Below are 14,038 nucleotides of genomic sequence, written 5' to 3' on the forward strand. Positions count from 1 at the left end.
GCTGGTGGGACTGAGGTGTGGAAAGTGGCTTCATGAAATTTGGTCACACGGGCTGGGTGGAAGTGGTGTGTCAGCAGGGACCATGCTGGCTCCCACCCTGTGCTGTGGTTCCCAGACCACATTGCTGGTGAGCAGCCCTAGGACTTTGCACAGAAGAGCTGTTACCCATGGCTCAGGGAAAGTACAATCACTTTGTGCTCTCCTTTGTGCCCTGCTACGCTGTGTGAGAACAGCAAGTCTTGGCTTTTTGACCGGAGGTACCACAGCTGAGTTTCCTGTAATGGACTGTCAAATTGCATGTATGAACTTGCTTTTTTTGTTAAACTCTTGCAGCCACCTCAGAAGTAATTCCCAGCAGCGTTTTCCTCCCTAATCCCAGGGATATGCAATTGCACGTGAAAAACTGCAGTGCTGTCTTTAAGTGTTTCTAGTATTTATCTCTCTTCTGTCTGTATAGACTATTTCGTTGCCTTTTAAGAAATAAACAAGATCTTTCATAGATTTGAGGGGCTGTAAGTAAAATAAACCAAACTGTCTTGCCCGTACTGCCATTTCACTCTGACCACACCAGAAAAACTGAGTCCAGCACTAAAACAACCAGAAGCCAGGATCCCAAGTTCCTTGTAACTGCTCATGTCTTTCTGTATTTGCGCAAAGCTTTGTGAGAGGAAACCTTTGCTCTTGAAAGTGGAAACTCAGCTGAGAAACCAGGGTTGGGGAGGACTGGTGAATTATCTCCCAGGTCGTTCCTGCAGCCAACGCAGGCCATCCGTTGGTGTGGTTTATGGGGCCGTATCAGGGTACAGGGTGGCGTGGGGAAGTTTGCCTGGTAGCCCTAAGCGTAGACTTGAGCCAGGAGATCAGGCCGCTGTTCCCAACTGTGTCTGTCTCCTCCTGTAATGGTACCCGCCTGTGCTGTGATTGCTGCTTTCTCTTAAAACATGTCGTATCTCGTTTGGGCCAAGTTTTGGCACCCCTTGTAAATCTCATCAAGCTGTTCAGAGTGAAGGTGCTGGCACATGACAAATGACATACTGACCTGTAATAGTGGCTCATTTCCCGAGATAAGCTGCTCATTCAATAACTTCTCCTCCTTGTCTCTCACTTTTAGGGTTTTTGCCAAATTACTTACTACCTCCCTATGAGGAAGTGGTGAACCGACCACCAACACCCCCCCCACCATATAGTGCCTTACATCAGCAGTGCATCCCAGCAGGCAGCAGTAACACAATCCTGGACACACCAAGAAACCTGCAGCCAGCACAGAGCAGCTCAGCAGCACCCAGTGGCAATAACAGCAGTACTGACAACACGGGGTCCCCCGGCCCTGGGGACCCTGAGCCCTCCACCACCACACTGGGTGCACGAGCAGTTGCCAAAATGCAAAGCGTGGAGCCCGGTGGTACCAGCACGGGAGCTGAGCTATCGGCCAGTCCCAGTAAGGATACGGAGTGCAAGGAGGAACTGCTAAAAGGTTATAGCTCTGAGAGCTTAGAGCAGAGCAGTGCCATTCCCGACGTGAAGGACAAGACGCCGGGCAGGCAGCGCCGTTTCACTGGCGACTCGGGCATTGAAGTCTGTGTATGCAACCGGGGCCATCATGACGATGACCTCAAGGAGTTTGACGGGCTCATCGATGATGCTCTGGATGGGCCCCTGGACTTCTGCGACAGCTGCAGTGGCCACCCCCACGGGGACGAGGAGGAAGGGCTTTTTAATGCCACAGAAGAGCAGCACCGCGAACACAGCCACCACCACCTGCCCCGGCAGCCAGTGTGTGTACTTTTGAACACAATAAATGAGCAGGACTCTCCAAACTCTTGTACCAATAACTCCCCCAGCTAAGGTGGCAGAGTGAAAGGAAGAATTGGGGGAAAAAAACAAAGAAATAAGTGGAGTAAGAGGATTAAAACTTTAACAGGAGGAAAAGGAGATACAACCTTGTTTATTAGTTTATTTTTCTTTCTCCCCCTCCAATATAACTCGGGGACTAGTCCTCGAAGGCCTGGCTTGTGGGGGACGGGTCGCTCTGGGTTTTGTTAATGGTGTCTGTCCTGCTCTGCAGGGCAGGGACTGATGTTTCTCAATGAGACCTTCTAACAAATGGAATTTTCCCAATGGTGATTTTGGTGATGGTTATTACGAGTTTGTTGGTTTTAGTTTTCTGAAACACTGCTTTATCTCGCAATCAGTAAAGCTCAGCAAATCTCACCCTTGGAGGATACGAAATCACCGTAAGGCTTCAACCTCCAGCAGGTGTCTTCCCAGAAGCAAGCAGCTTCTGACAGTGCCGGCAGTCAGTAGCCCAAGAGTTCTGGTGTGATGTAGTGCTCTTGAGGCATTGGGGATTTCTTTTCATTTTAGTTTTGTGGGGGATTTTGGTTGTTTGGTTTGTTTTTGTTGGTTGTTGGTGTTGTGGTTGTGGGTTTTTTTTTTTGTTTGTTTGTTTGTTTGGGTTTCTTTTACAGATCAGCCCTGTAGTCTCTAGTGCTTCAGTGTTTAAGACGGCAGGTTGGAAATGCCCCACTTGAAGCTGGGGACTGAAGGACCAGTTTCTTCCAGAAGGAGTGGTAGTCTACTGTAACCAGTTTGAAAAGAAAGGGCTTGCAGAAATTTGCCTTTATATGTAATTTTTAAAGACAAGTGTATTCCTTCAATGCCTCCAAGAGCACAGTTAGAAGTAGAATCCAGGCAGCTGGGCTGCCTTCCAAGTACTGTGGTCTCTGAATGACCTTTTCCAGGTGTGCTGCAAAAGGGCTTGGCTTTATTTTTTTTTCCTTTTTTTTGCACCCCAAGAGCAGCACATTTGAGTTAAGATGATAAAAAAAAGAACAGGGCTCTCTTTGGCCAGTGTGCCTTCAAGCTTCAGCGATGCATGTTGAACAAATGGAGACGAGAGCTCCGTCCATTGCGAAGGGATGACTTACCATGTAGATGTGGAAGACCTGTGCAGTATTTTTTTTTTTTTCTTGATTCAAGTTTGGTGCGATTCTAATGTTGACCACTTAAAAGAAATGAATGTCTGTTTTCTTTTTCTTTCTTTTTTTTTTAATGGTGGCAACTGGCTACTGTATAATGTCTGTGAGCGTGTGTGTGTGTGACTGCAATCCATGCATGCGAGTCCTACTGGTAATATGAAAACCTGCTGTAAGACTGCAAGAAAATTTACTGTAGCTTTGCTTTAATTAACGGTAGAGATTTTGTTAGTAACAACCTGAAGGGGAAAAAAACACAACAACAAAAAAAAAAAAAAGCCAAAAAAAAGAGCTGAAACTAACATTCCCTAGAGTGCTCGTGTGGAAGAGAGCACAGTTCAGACTACGTATCTTGTTCTCTTGTTCTTGGGTTTTCTCCCCATCCCTTTTATAATTATGGTCATCCAGATCATTACTGCTATGGGGAAAAATAATTTGAAAACTGAACTCGGACACATTCAGATTTGATTGATTGAAAACCAAAATCAGTTTTAAATAAGGTGGAAACCAAAATATAATGCCTTTTCTGATAAATTGCCCATGTGTATGTGTATCATTTTGTGATTTAAGAACAAAATTTTTCTTTAGTTTGTGGTTCTGTTTTATTGTTGGTTTTGTTTTTTTTTTTAAAAAACTGGAGGTATGTAACACTGTGCTGGATACAAATGACAGAGCAAGAAAAGGGATACGTACTTAAGTATTTTACCCACGTGTTTGAGGAGAGGACTTTTACCTTACAAGGTTTAGGAGAATCACTCCTTTGCCCATTGCAGCCTTTCTCGTCCGTCAGAACAGCTGATGAAATCAGCTCTTCAGTTTGTGTCTTAGGGTGCTCTTAAGAAGGAAGGACTCTGCATGCAGGAGGCCTCACTCCTGGGTGCCTGGAGCGTGAGTGGTAGCAGAGAGGCTGTGCGTGCCCCAGAGCCCGGCTGGCTCGCTGTGCCCTGCGGCTGCCTGGGGACTGGGCACTTCTAGCTGTGTTCATCGACCGCATGGATCTTTCAACAAGACAGTTAAAGATCCCCAGTGCCACCGCTAGGAATTCTGTATGTATTGGCACCTGGCTGTGTTCCCCACACCACAGAGGAAGCTAAAAAAGCACATCAGTCTTTACAGAATGGGATTTTACTGCTGTAAATCCTAGGGACAGCCCCATGCCAGTGGGAGACCCTCTGCCAATGTTTTTGTTGGCATAAGATAGAAATCTCCATGTTTGCTTTCCTGCCATCCCCGGGACAGCAGGACTTCTTCTCTGGACATAGAGGTGAGTACCAGTAAGCCAAAGTGATGCTTCTAATCTCAGGAAGTCAGAAAGCAGCAGTGGTGTGCCTGTTCCGTGACTCCTGGGGTTCTCCCAGGCTTTTAAAGACTGTAAAACCCCAAATGGGGTACAAACCACATCTCTTAAGCTCACGTATACCTGAGGAGCAGCAGGACTTTCAGCGTGGCTCTTGGTGCTTCAGCCTTTTAGACCTGGACCAGAGGCGGCTGGTGTGGGGAGGAATGGTGCAGGGCAGGACGCCCGGCAGGTGAGCTCCTCAGAGGCATCCTGGCTGGTGCCTGTTCAGGGACAAAAACACAGGCAGGCAGAGAACTCCCAAAGTTCCAGCTTTGGAACTTAAAAAAGGTGCTTGATCCTCAAGTGTATCCCTTTGTAGAAAGGTGACATGGCCCAAACAGAGCTCTTCTCCAAATGCATGCTGTGGGTGTAAAATGCTGGAGATGTGAGGACACGGGCAGGTTTGAATCTGTAACACCAGAGCACCAAACCCACCCATCGCCACCTGTAAGGGGCGAGTGTTTTATGGGAGTCGTGAATATCTTGTTCTAAAACAGAGTTGCAAATAGTGCAGCACAATTCAGAGCAGGTTAGCGTCAATCCACTGCACAGTGTTTTTCTCTACAACATGTTTTAAGCGTTGATGCCAATAATACTGGAAGTCTGTTTTTGCTGGAGCCCGTGGCGGTGCAGTGCTGCTTACGCTGCATGTTTTCAGCTGCTGAAATTGGCTCCGAGGGCAAGGACCTGGTGGATGGCCTGGGGGAGTTGGGGTGCGTCACCTGGGGACAAGTGCTGCAGGGCACTGTGTGGTGGCTCAGAGGGAGGGTCCCCTGGGCCAGTGGGGGTTCCTCAGGCCAGTGGGTACTGCAGCATCACCGCAGTGTTCCCAGGGGACTCTTTGGCTCCACCAGTGCAAACTCGCACCCTGGGAACACCCGTGTGATTTTTCCTGCAGCACATTGTCGCGTGTTTGTACAACCCAGGGGGTGGGTGTTGGCGGAAGAGAGGAGGAGGAGGAAGGAATTGTGTGTCTTGGTGCTTGCTGGCAGCCTGCTCTCAGAGCTTGTACTCGCCTAACTTGAGGCTGAGGAAAGCTGAGGTGCAGTTAAGCTTGGGTGTTACACATAGTCATTGGAAATGTCCCAGGGCAGGAAACCTTGAGCAAGCCTCCAGGACAGAAGCAGAGGTGATGAACGCCACTGAAAGCATGAAGCCTTGCTGCTGGGCGGTGGGAGCTTTGGGCTCCTGGGCACTGCTCAGGGATGTATCAGGGATGTGTGTCTGTGGCGGGAGCCTGGGCCGTGCTCACTGCCTGCCCCACGTGGACTGGGCTCCCACGGCTCCCGCGGGCACACCACCTCATCTCCTCCGCACACCTCAGCCATGCTCATCCCGCCGTGACCTGCTCCCGGCGGAGCTTGGCCGGGAGCTGGGGCATGGTCCTGCTCCGGTGAATAAACTCCCCTTGCCTCTCCCTGAAGGCTGCTGGCTCCCGGCCCTCACTCACCTTCCCTGCGCAACATAGCTGGGGGACATACATCCTCCCACAATTTTGGTTTTTTTTCTTCTTTTGTTTATATAGGGAAAGCCTGGACCAGGCTGGGAGGGAGTGCAGTCTGGCAGCCCCCCGGCTGGAGGCAGGCCTCGCAGCATCCCACAGCAAGCAGCCTGCGAAGGCGGGGAAGAATTGCCTTTCTTTGTCAGAGCTGTTTCCCCCCTCCCTTGCAGCACAGATCTGTTTTTATCCGATGGGACTGATGCCTGCACAGGGGCTGTCATGCCGGTGGTGCAAGTGCTGCAGTCTCCGAGCCGGAGAGGGGGTCACAGGCTGCCAGGTCGTTTCTCGACTTGTTTTCAGCCGACGAACAGCTGTGTCCCAAGACTTGTGCTTACTCAGCTCGCCTGGCGTTGTGCCCACCACAGGTATTTTGAGCGTCGCCCGCTCCTGAGCTGGCTGCAGCAATCCAGCACAGCCGGGGGCTGGCCAGGGCCTGGTACAAAGCGAAGCCCCTCAGACCTGGGCGGGCTCCTGACGTGAGCACCATAGTGCAGGTGCGCCAGCTGAGCGCTGTGGGGGTGTCTGTGCCCCCCAAAGTGTGTTTGTGCCATGGAAAGCCTCACGCTTGCCCTGCCTGGTGCCCTCGGGTCCTGCCTTGGTGAGCGGCGCCCCTGCTTCGTGGGGTGCCCAGGGTGCCGTGTGGGAACAGCTGCGAACGAAAAAGGTTCAGCCCTCCCACCGTCACCGGTTCCTCTCACGCAGACCCCCGCCGCCACAGGGGGACATTGCCCCTGGGTCCTGGCCCCGCGAGCTGCCCTCCGAGCCCTTCAGTGCTGCTCCCTCCTGCCCTGAGCAAAGGCCCCGAGCGGCCCCAGAGTGGGGGCAGGGAGCCAACGCGGCCCAAGCCATTACAGCAGCAGGATTATTTTGGTGACAAAAGCCTCGGGGCTCCCAGCAGCTGCCCACACTCAGCTGGCCAAAGCCTGGCAGCAGATGCCACGGTCCCCACCGGCTCTCCCATGGGCATGGCTGCCTTGTCCCCCCAGGTTTTGGGTTGCCGGGCCACCCAGTGCCAGGTCTGAACGAAGCCAAAGGGCTTGTCCAAGGTGGTGGATTTGTGTGTCTTGGGTCTCAGGGGACCCCGACTTCTGCAGGGGGTTGAGGGGGTGGGAGGATGGAGGGGCCACTGTGGGCTGCCCCACTGCCAGCAGCCCAGGTGAAGCTGTCTGGTGGGGTCAGGGGGCTGGGCACAGCAGCAGGGCCCCAGAGCAGCTGTCAGGGCGTAAATACCAGCCGGATGATTCAGCAGTGCCTCTGCCTGTTCCCAGAGCAGGGAGCAGCCGTTCTGCAGGCTGTTTACCAGCTCACGCGGTCCCAGGCAGCTGGTGCTGGGTGCTGAACCCCCCACAGCAGCATCTCCTCCTGGCTGGGAGAAGGTGGGTGGTGGCAGGGGGCAAGATGCCCTGCGATGGGGCTGGGCTCGGTGTAATGGCATTTTTGCGGCACATGGCTGGTCCCAAGGGCCGGGCACAGCATGTACTGGCCCTGGCAAATGGGGAAATCCAGCTGGAGCATGAGCTCCATGCAAGCATCTGTGACTGGAGGTGTTCTCCAGTTTCAGATATCCCCGGTCTCACAGCCCCCATTTCTGCCTCAAGGTATGCACAGGCCTTGGGCGCTTGCTGCAAGTGTACGCACCTTGCTGTGAGAGCCTTGGCAATGGCAGTGTGTGCACACCTTGGCAAGCAGAAAATCCCTTCCCTTACCCAGAGTACGAAGTGCCTTGGCAAAGGGGCACAGATGTGCTTGAGGTCCTAGGCTGATGCTCCCAGAGGCATCAGGTTGCTGTGGTTACTGGTGATTGCAGGAGACTGGAGAGGAGACTCCCTGCCAGCATGTGCTGCTGGGGCCAGGGGCAGGGGCAGGGGAAGGACCCAGCTAGCATGGAGGTGCCAGTCCCCAGGGAAGGCCACAGACTGAGCCTAGTCTCCCTTCACCCACCCAGCTTCAGCCTATGCTGGCAGAGGTGGAGGGATGCCCGGCAGCACCCTTGGTGTGATGGAAAGGGGGGGGCGGGAGTGGGAAGGAGCATGGGACTCAGCCCTTACAAGCCAGCAGAGACTCCACGCAGCAGCAGTGGGGCTGGGCTCCTACTGCCCTCCCTTCTGCCCTTCTGATGGGTCAGCTGCACACATCACCCTGGGGCAGGCGCATGCATGGTGGCACTTCCTCCAGCTCCTCCCTGCCACCCTGAACCTGAACCCCTGCAAGAATGGACTGGGAGGTGGGTAGATGCTCGTGCCGCTGTGCCAGGCTGCAAAAGCATCGCCTTCATTGTCCCTGGGCCGTACCCATTTGGCATCAGATGCTGCACGGTGTGAAGGTGGCTGGGTGAAAGTGAAGTGCTGGTTGTTTGAAAGAAAATTTACACTTTGACATACGGAGTAGAAAGTTTAGTGGTAGGGAAGTTTTATGTTAGTTTTCCTGCCTGGTAGCAAGAGAGGGGGCAGGAAGAAATAGAAAAGGTGGAAGAGGGGGAGGTGTGCAGGGCTGGGGGTGTTGAACCATGCTGGCTCTGTGCGGGGGTTTCCCCTCTGCCCCAGCTGCTTTCCCTGCGGGTGCTCTGAGCCATAGCTGTGTTGCTATTTAGTTAAATATTAAGAGGTCAAGTAATAGAGAACCAGAAACCTAATTGCATGCTGCCCTCCATGGCACGGTGGTTTTTGGTGAAAGCAAACATGGCCCCTCGTGTTAGGGGAAGGTTATGTTGGTCGAAGTGACGGCTGCTATCCATCCACCCAGTGAGCACTGGTGCTCGGGTCCCGGCGCAGGCAGGAGGTGCCACGTTGCTGCACAATGGGTGTCAGCAGCCCCCAGCTCTGTGGTGCCCGTGTGCTGGGCCTGGGGGGCCACAGCTGAGCTCAGCCCAAAGGGTCCGGGCGCCTCTGGGTGCCCCTGAGCAATGGGAGCCCCTACTTTCAGCAGAAGGGGCTGCCTACGCTTCCGCATGGTAGCTCGCACACCAGGACCGTGTTGGTCAGCCCTGCGGCTCTGCAAGGCACTCTTGTCCCGTCTGGAAGGGGCTGCATGCGTGTCCGTGGATGCATGTGTGCATACAAGCACTTAGATGCATGCGTATGTATGTGTGTGCTGGCAGGCATAAATGCATCCCTGTGCTTTTGTGTGCACACACACGTGCATGCCTGCACTGCCAGCAGCAGGGTGTGTGCCTGTGTACCACAGAGGAGGAAACCCGGCAGCAGCTAAAACCGCAGGAACCGCCAAGCTGCTTCCTCCTTTTGCCCCGCAGGGAGTGGGTGGGGGTCCCACCACCGGGGGACAATGTCCTGGGACAGGGCAGGGGGAGGCAAGGCTGGGGGAGCTCTCCCTGCCCTGGGGCGGGCTCGGCTCCCAGCCCACGTTGCATTTGCTCTCTTTGCTCCCAGTGGGGAAACTGGGGCAGGGGCCAGCCACGGTCACCTACCTAAGGTCACCCACCCAGGGTCACAGCTACCAGGTACAGCCAGGGCACCAGTGCCCCCAGACTGCCTTACTCTTACCTGGCTGGGGTGGGCCCTTCTCCCCCCACTAGCTATGTGGGTGGCTGGTCCCCATGGCTTATGGTTATCTCTGGACAGGCCCCCCCATCCTCGGACAGGGCAAAAGGGCTGTTCATGTTAGTAGCCCCACAGAGGGGCCATGGCCTCCTAGCTCAGCCCAGTGCTCCCACAAAGTTGTGGGACCACCGTACATGTCAGACACTCTCCCACATCCCCCTGCTCTCTGTCACCTACCCAAAGAAGAGCTGGAGCCATGCCGCTTTGGGAACAGCTTTATCCGGACAGCCCACATCCATGGGATAGGCATGTGTGGTCCCATAGCCTCTGTGGTCCCATCCCACGCCACCCCACCCCTGCCCAGGATCCAGGGCTCCTCCCCATCACAAGGCTGCTTGCCATGCATCTCGCAGCCTGGCCTTCACCCGAAACTTCTGCACCTGCAGCACGACACCAAACTTGCCCTCCAGCGAGGGTAGGGGCTGGTCCTCGGGGCACTCCAGCGTGAACCTCTGCAGCATCCAGGCCAGGAAGAGGAAGAGCTCCATCTTGGCCAGGACTTCCCCAAGGCAGACACGGATCCCAGCCCCAAAGGGCAGGTAGCTGGGTGAGGGCGAGTGCACGTGCTGGCCCCGCTCATCCAGGAAGCGACCTGCAAGGGAAAGGGGCACCACTGGCGTCAGCAGGGATCGGTCCTTTCTGCCTGAGACCTGCCCCAGTTCATCACATGTGTCCCTCCTGTGAGCTGCAGGAGCTGAGACAGTGCAAATGCCCCTGTCAGGGGCCGGGGGGGCGGGAGGAGCAGGAACCAACCTCCCACCTCAAAGGAACCAACCTCCCACGTCAAGCCTTCCCAGAGCTCAGCCTCTCCTGCTGTGCCCACACTGCCATCCCCTGGCACCAGGGCACCCAACCCACCAGGGTTGAACTCCTCGGGCTTGTCCCACTCCTTCTCATCATGGTGCACGGACCACAGGTTGATGACGACCCTGGCGCCCTTGGGGATGGAGTATTCCCCGATGCTACAAGGCAAACACAGAGTGAGACAGTTGCTCCCTCCTGCGGTCCCTGCCTGTGGCCCGGCTGTGGCCCGGGGGGGGGTCTCACCTGGTGTCAGCAAGGGACACATGTGGGATGAGCAGGGGGGACACGGGCCGGATGCGCAGCACTTCGCTGATGGTGGCCTCCAGGTAGGGCAGCAGCGGGCGGTCGCTGAGTTGGGGGTGACGCGCCAGGCCGATCTTCTGGTCCATCTCCTCCTGGATCTTCCTCTGGACCTGGGAGGGGAGCAAGGGTTGGGGTGGGAGCCCGGGGAGGGGGGTACCCTGTGTGCAGGGGCTCCCCGCAGCAGTGGGGTACACCCAGCATCACCAGCATGTCACAGCAGGTTGTGCAGGGCAGAAATAAAATGCCCACAGCCTGATCCTGCTTATTTGCGAAGCCTGACATCTCTTTTGGCACCTGCCTTCCCCAAAGCCCCCCACGATGTCCCTGGTGCTGCGCTGTGGGGTGCAGACCCTACCTCAGGGTAGTGGAGCAGGTAGAGCACAGCCCATTTGAGCACAGTTGTGGTAGTCTCCACGCCAGCCCCGAAGATGTCCCCCACCGTCATGAGGAGGTGGTCGTCAGTCAGCTCCAGCCCTGGCGCCGGGGGACTGCTGCTCTTGGCACTGAGCCTCACTTGCAGGAGGGCATCCATGAGGTCCCTCACGGCATCCCCGCAGAAGGCTTCCTGCCAGGGGACACACACGTGAGCCCAGCTACCCTGAGCAGAGTCCCCTCCACCCCAGCTCCAGCACCCCGAAGCTCCCAGCCATCTCCCTGTCCTGGCCCCGTTGTCACCTTATGTTCAGTGAACTTCTGCTGGAGCAGCTGGTCCCGGACCTTGAGGCATCGCTTCAGCAGGGCCAGGTCCTTGTTGGGGAAGATCTTGGGGAGAAAAGCCTCGTTACAGCAAGGGGCTCCAGCTCAGCCCAGCCTCTGCAGGCCCCCAGGCATTTGCTCCATGCCCACCAGGAGGGTACTGGCTCCTGTGGGACACCACAGCAGGGACCCTCCTGCTGGGAAGTCCCCAGCAGGGACTCCGGGGGGCTCAGGTAGCCCCCTCCTGCAGGACACATCCCATCTCCTTCCTCTCATCTGAGGTTAGAGGAACAGGCTGTCCCCACGTCCATGCTCACCTGGAGCCAGGGGAAGATGTCCACCAAACTCTCCTTGGCCACGGTGTCCACGATACCCTGGCTGTACTCCAGCATGGCCTCGAACTCGGGGTCCCCACGCTGGTATGAGGAGTTGAAGCAGAGGGAGCAGACCACGTTGGTGACAGCCCGTGTGAGCTCAGGGGCCATGTCCAGGGCCGTATCCTGTGCAGCGCTGAGCGTCTCGCACAGGGACGCAGCTTCCCGACAGACTGGGGTGGAGGGAAGAGGCAGGCCAGGGGGTGATGATGAAGCCAAGGGGGTGGAGGGGCAGCTGGGGGCTGGAAGGAAAGGTTCCCCACTCGTCCAGGGTGTGCAGCTTGCAGAGAACACCCCCCAGCTGGGGCTGAACCCTGAGGGGCTGGGATGGACAGAAGGGACATGCCGGCTGCTGGGGAGGAGCGGCGAGGGTGGAGACACGCAGGGAGGTCTCCATGTGTGGCTTGATGCTGCTCCAGGGTGGAGCAGGGAGCCGGGGGGTGTGGGAGCTGGCTCCGTGCCTCAGTTTCCCCAGCTGTGAGTGAGGGAAGCCAAAGCTCAGGGCAGAAGATGCATGGGGAGGGGTGTCAGTAAATGACTGGCAACGGGCAGGACTGAGCCCCTGCTAGGCAGGCTGAGGGGGTGCCGGGGGGTTGGGCTGTGCCAATGAGTCTCCCCTTGGTTCCCAGGGGATCAGGGCACAGAGAAAAGGAAAGTCCAGCCCAGATCAAGTGTGGGAGAGAGACAGAGCCAGGAGGGGGGGGGGGGGGGGGGGGGAGCTGCTGGGGGGCACTTACTGATCTTTTCAAGGGCAAGCGAGCCCTCCCCGAACATGGAAAGGGCGGTGTGTACCAGCTTGCGCTGGAACTTCCAGACGGGCCCATAGCTGGCAAAGGCGATGTCCTTGCCCCCCCGGGACAGCAGGTCCGTGGTCACCTGTGGGACAAGGCAGCCCCGGGGTCACCCTGCTGTAGGGCAGCCCCGTGTGAGCTGTGTGTCAGAGAGGGGTGATGCTGAGGGTGCGGGTGATCATCTCATCTCATCCCAGGGATGGTCTGGGGGGCTGGTGGTTCGCACCGGCAGGCAAAGCCTAGGTGGTGAGCTTTGCTTGCCACCCCCTTGGCCTGAGACTGATGGAGGCTTCGGGATAGATGCCAGGGTTAGGGGCTGGGGTGCCCAAGAAACCTAGCGGGTGCAGAGAGCCTGGAGGTATCCGAGCCCATGTCCCCGTGCCCTGACATGCAGCCAGCCCCAGGGAAGAACAGGCACCCTCGGGATGGAGGATGCGCAGGATTTGCCCTGGGGAGCAGGGCAGAGAGGGGCTGTCCCTGCCATTGCCTGGCTGCGGGCAGGATGGCGAGAGGGGCCCAACCCTGCCGGGTGTCAGCACCTCTCTTGGGAGCATCCCCCACCTCACCTCGCCGCAGCGGGAGAGGGTCTCCAACTGCTGCCAACTCACCGTGCGGGGCCGTCCGGCAAAAGCTTTCCCCTTCTTCAGCAGCACCTCCCTGGCGTGCCGGTAGCTGTTGACCACCACCACGTAGTGGGAGCCCATCCAGAGGGCGTAGAGGCTGCCATAGCGGCCCTGCAGGCGCCAGAGCCGCAGGTGGAGCTGGGGGTGCCCGGCCAGCTGCAGCAGGCTCCCCACCAGCGGCAGGGCCGGCAGGCTCCGTGGGGGCCCCGTCCCCGTCCCCATCCCTGTCCCTGAGGCAGCTCGCCGACGTGCCAGCCCCCAGGCGCAGAGCAGGGCCAGGGCCAGCAGCAGGGCACCCAGCAGCGGCATGGCAGGGCGGGATGCAGGGCTGTAGCAGTGCGGGGGTCCTTTATACCCGCTGTGGGGTCATCACCTTGACCCCAAGGCGGGCTCGCCTCCTTATCAGGGCGAGGGGGATGGGGAGGGGGGAAGCCGGCGCTGGGCCCATGGCCAGCTCTGCAGCTGGGCACCCGGCGGTGGGCAAGGGCACAGGGTCATGGCTGCTCCGGGTGGCTGGGGGAGAGCCGCGTCCAGCGGGCTGTGGGCCAGGGGGCTCCCGAGGCCAGGTCCATCTTCAGGGCTCCGTCCCCAGCACCCTGTGGTGGGTGAGGGGTGCAGGGGCAGCTGAGCCCTTGGGGTCTGCCCTGGGTGTCCTCAGCGCAGTCACCCCCAGGCTGGTGGGGCGCTGGGGTCCATCCCCAGCCCGGGAGCCCCTTGGTGTGCCCGAGTGGGGACAGGCGGCACCGGGCTGGGGCGCTGGGCGGGCACGGGGAGTGCTGAGAAGCCCTGGTCAGCACTGGGAGTGCTGAGAAGCCCTGGTCAGCACTGGGCGGCGCTGGGCGAGCACTGGGAATGCTGAGAAGCCCCGGCCAGCACTGGGAGTGCTGAGCAGCCCTGGTCAGCCCTGATTGTCAGCCCTGGGCAGTGCCGGGCAGCCCTGATCAGCACTGGTGAGCACTGGGCAGCCCCGGGCTGTACCAGGCAAGCACTGGCCAGTGCCGAGGAGACCCGGCCGGCCCTGGGCAGCCCCGGGCGGCGCTGGCCAGTCTCGGGGTGTCCGTGCCCGCGCTAATGT

The 14,038-nt window shown here is 57.6% G+C and overlaps 2 protein-coding genes across 7 annotated transcripts in view; one reads left to right on the forward strand and one right to left on the reverse strand.

Moving 5' to 3' along the window:
• Positions 1-3,509, forward strand: part of WBP1L (WW domain binding protein 1 like) — a 66,197-nt gene extending 62,688 nt beyond the window's left edge. For all 6 annotated transcript variants that reach the window (XM_080403504.1, XM_080403505.1, XM_080403506.1 and 3 more), the window contains one exon: positions 1,112-3,509. In XM_080403504.1, the coding sequence (XP_080259630.1) occupies positions 1,112-1,845 (734 nt within the window). In that variant the 3' untranslated portion in view covers positions 1,846-3,509. The remainder of the gene's footprint in view (positions 1-1,111) is intronic.
• On the reverse strand, positions 2,456-13,974 carry CYP17A1 (cytochrome P450 family 17 subfamily A member 1). Its single transcript, XM_080403503.1, has 8 exons — positions 12,949-13,974; positions 12,287-12,425; positions 11,493-11,722; positions 11,155-11,241; positions 10,835-11,044; positions 10,420-10,589; positions 10,231-10,334; positions 2,456-9,964 (listed from the first exon to the last, which is right to left on the reverse strand). Exons 1-8 carry the CDS (start codon positions 13,270-13,272, stop codon positions 9,696-9,698), a joined length of 1,533 nt encoding a protein of 510 aa, XP_080259629.1. The 5' UTR covers positions 13,273-13,974; the 3' UTR covers positions 2,456-9,695.
• Positions 13,975-14,038: the final 64 nt, after the last annotated feature.

This window comes from Falco punctatus (assembly GCF_963210335.1).
Source record: "Falco punctatus genome assembly, chromosome: 9".
Taxonomy (NCBI): domain Eukaryota; kingdom Metazoa; phylum Chordata; class Aves; order Falconiformes; family Falconidae; genus Falco; species Falco punctatus.